Source organism: Priapulus caudatus, unplaced genomic scaffold (genome assembly GCF_000485595.1).
Source record: "Priapulus caudatus unplaced genomic scaffold, Priapulus_caudatus-5.0.1 Scaffold1729, whole genome shotgun sequence".
Taxonomy (NCBI): domain Eukaryota; kingdom Metazoa; phylum Priapulida; class Priapulimorpha; order Priapulimorphida; family Priapulidae; genus Priapulus; species Priapulus caudatus.
Window position 1 is genome coordinate 20,431 of NW_014578790.1, and position 3,576 is coordinate 24,006.

The 3,576-nt window shown below is 54.6% G+C and overlaps 1 protein-coding gene across 1 annotated transcript in view; it reads right to left on the minus strand.

Annotated features, from left to right (window-relative positions):
• The window catches only part of LOC106817447, a 3,359-nt gene extending 1,742 nt beyond the window's left edge, over positions 1-1,617 (minus strand). Inside the window, exon 1 of the mRNA XM_014822107.1 lies at positions 1,555-1,617. Within this exon, the coding sequence (XP_014677593.1) occupies positions 1,555-1,617 (63 nt within the window). The remainder of the gene's footprint in view (positions 1-1,554) is intronic.
• Positions 1,618-3,576: the final 1,959 nt, after the last annotated feature.

A 3,576-nucleotide genomic window follows, 5' to 3' on the forward strand; every position in this document is an offset into this window, starting at 1 on the left:
GGAGGTGAATGCTTCCTTCGGAGAGGGAAAATGTTTGGATTTGGATTAATATTGATTTTCGATTTGAATTTGGATGACGACTTTGGAGACGGTTGGTCTTCATTGCAGGTTTTCACGGAGGACAAAGAGGGATACGTACAGAACCAGGTTAAAAAATACACGGGAGCAATGAACGATTCGCTCTTCAAACCTCCGAAATCGCTCCCGCGAGGCTCAAAATAGTTCCCGTAATTTTTTTTACGAGAGCTGTTTTTTCCGCAGACTTGAAAAAGAGCTCCCGTGAAAAAAAAGTAGTATTTTTTCCCTGTACAGGACACAGGGGTGCAAGTAAGAGCGCGGCACGGGGGAGGGGAGGCTGACAGAGGGGTCTAGCGCAGCCACGGCAGCACAGCATGCTGGCGGATGCGGGCAAATTTTCACGTATGGCAAGTAAGCAGGGGCTCTGACTGTTGGCTTCACATTTCACAATGAAATTTGACAGTTGGGGATGTTGGTTTATTATTTGGTTGTTTTATTTATTTTTTTATTTGGGGATGTTGTTCGCAACGCCTGGCCAGTCGGAGTAAACGCAAGCAGGAGCAACGCACACGCGTGTGCTGAGACAATGTACGGTTAGAAATTCCTACAACAACACCGCAGGGGTTAAAACATTTTCGATTGGGCTACCGAATCATGAATTCCGCTAGACAGGCTAGCTCTGAATCTAGATAATACAGCCAAAACTGCATATATATATATATATATAACTGACAGATCAAATAGTAGATTCAAAGGATGGTTAGAATTCTTGTCATATATGAATATGTATATATATATAGCCAGTACAATAATGGCGGCGGTGGTATAAAACTCCTGCTACGTCATCATCAGTATAGATTGGCAGAGGTGAAAAATTACAAATTTGGAATTATTCACCCCTGATAATGATATTAGAACATGAAGCAAGAGATAGGCGAGCGACAGAGAGAGATACATACATACAGGGGTAGAAATTAACATTTGAACAAGCGACTCCCTGCCCTCGAAAAGAGGGAGTCTGCGGCAAAATGAGCAGCAGTCTGAAATTCAAAACTAAAGATATTAACAATAACGCATGTGCTTATTTTGAAGATTCATGCGGTTGCACATCTCAGTCATCTGCCAAATTTTCTTTGGACATTTGCTGGAAAAATACGGTAATTTTGCATGGGAATAATAAGGAGGCCATACTCTGGAACGAACTAGTTACTAAGTATATAGCAGAATTTTCAGACGGACTCTTGCATATATGTCAAATCAGGGAGTCCGACATTAATCAGGGAGTATTTGACTCCGGACTCCGCCTTAATTTCGCACCCTGTACATACATATGTCGTGAAAACCACGTCCAACTGTACAACCGCGTACAACTGTACAACTGTACAACCGCGTACAACAGCCAGCGACCGCCATCTTACCTTTCGCGCGTCGTGTGTCCGACGGCCCTGCCTGCTGACCCAGCCAATAATCCGCTCCATCCGCCGCCATCGCAGGCTGACCGTGAGCGAGCATCATCGTGTCACCGGCGCCCCCTACCAGGCCGCCGCCGCCGCCGCCGTCGTCCGCCGGGCCGTCGTAGCGCAGTGGCTCCCCCTGCATCGGCACGAGCGAGCTCGCCCGCGCCGCGGCTGCGCTACAGCAGGATGAACAGGTGGCGCCCCCCGTCCGCCGCGCCGCCGCCGCCGGCCGCCGCCGCCGCCGGGGAGCGCCATCCCAGCCAGGTGGAGACGCAGCCGCGTGGCGGCCACCACCCAGCCAGAGGTTGTGCGTTGCACTTGTGTCTCTGGAACCGCCGAACCGAGAAGAAGCGCTTGCGGCGCAGCTGCGCTACGCCCCGCGGTCAAGGGGGCGCGCTGCTGCAAATAGGCTGGCAAGGGGCGCCACCGCGGTCGTGCGGCGGCGGCGCGGGGGCGGCGTCGCGCGTAGGGTGGCGCCACGAGAGAGAAGTACGCGAGCCGCAGTCGCCGCGCGCAGGGGCCAGCCGACGAGTACCCGTCCGGCGCGAGTAACACATATAGCAGTCCATTGTTCCGGAAAAACTAATCCCGACGACACCCACACCAATACAATCACTCGACCCTCACTCAAACGGAGTCGACCAATTGCCACCTGTCGTCGGAACGCCGCGCGTCGGCGCGCCAAGCCGACCGGTGCTCCATACAGCACGTAAATCTGGCAACGCCAGAACCGAACTCGCCTGCCCGTACTCACTCCGCGCGTACGCGGCGCCCTCTAGGACTCCAAACTGTCTGCTAGACATAAATCCGGTGATAGAAGTCCTGCTGCAGCCGGTAGACGGACGCTAGGGGTCGACGGACGCGTAGTCCAGCCGCACGCACGCGCGCGCCGCGCCACGACGCCTGCCCTCCATCTTCGCAGGACCTCGGAGGTGCGCGCGCCATGAAGCACCAGACCAACGCCCACTCGGCGTGGGTCGCGACCGTGACCTCGGGGTCGCGACCCGGGGACTCCACGCGCAGCGCAGCCGTCGGGCGTCATTCCAGGGTCGTGTCCTCGGACGAACGAGGAACCTTGGCAGTGGGTCTTCTCGCGGGTGGCGATGAAGCTTCCTTCGGAGAAGAAGCACTCGCCTGCACGCGGTGCAGCGGTAGTAGGTGAGCATCACGCTCTCATGCAGTCAATCCTGCATGCTGCTGGGTGTAATTACTATTACTACTTAATTATCACTAATTAGGAGCTGTTGGGGGGGAGGGCGTGAGAACGAATGTTGTGGCTGACAAGCTGCGTGGCATAGCTCCTGCGTCGCTGGCTGGGTGAAGTGGCATCAAATGACCGTCGTCCGAGTGTGTGGTGGCTGCATACGTGGCTGGTGGTGATGCCTGATGATGCTGGTGGTGATGCTGATGATGCTGGTTGTGCTGCAGCTGTTGCTGGTAGTGCTGCTGCTAAATCCACCCACCAGTTCGCTGCAGTCGACGTGCACCTCGCTGTTCCGGCTGTGGCTGCTCCGCCTGCTAGCTCTGCAGCTGGTCATCGACTGCTGCCGGCTCGCCTGACTGCAATTAACTCAACATTCTACACATCCGCGCCATGACCACCTGTGAATTCGGCCGACGTCTCGTGCGCACACGAATCCCCGGACGTATAACAACGCAACTCCAAATCAAGACGTCGCGGCGCACGATCCACAACACACGCTCGGACGAACACAAATCGTCCTACTACGGCATCCGCCGCTCACCTCGCGCCTCACCATGCGCTTCCGGTTGTAGTACTCGACTATTCTAGGGTCGCAATTCGAATGAAAGTCTTAACATCCGGGACCACAAAACACGAGTCGAATCAACAATATTGTGATTAGCGAACGCGTTACGTGAAATAACTCGCCACGGTGACGTACTATCAGAAGTAGATAATTCAAGCAGGATTAATCCCACCTATGCAGGCTTCTCGACAGACGCACTTACCAGCACTAGGCGGCCCGCCCAGGCTACCCGAAATCCCCGAGCCCCGCACATAGGCATCACTAAAAATGCCTCCCGCCATCTCTACATAGCATAGCCGCCGGGATGCGTGGTGACATGTTATATCACAACA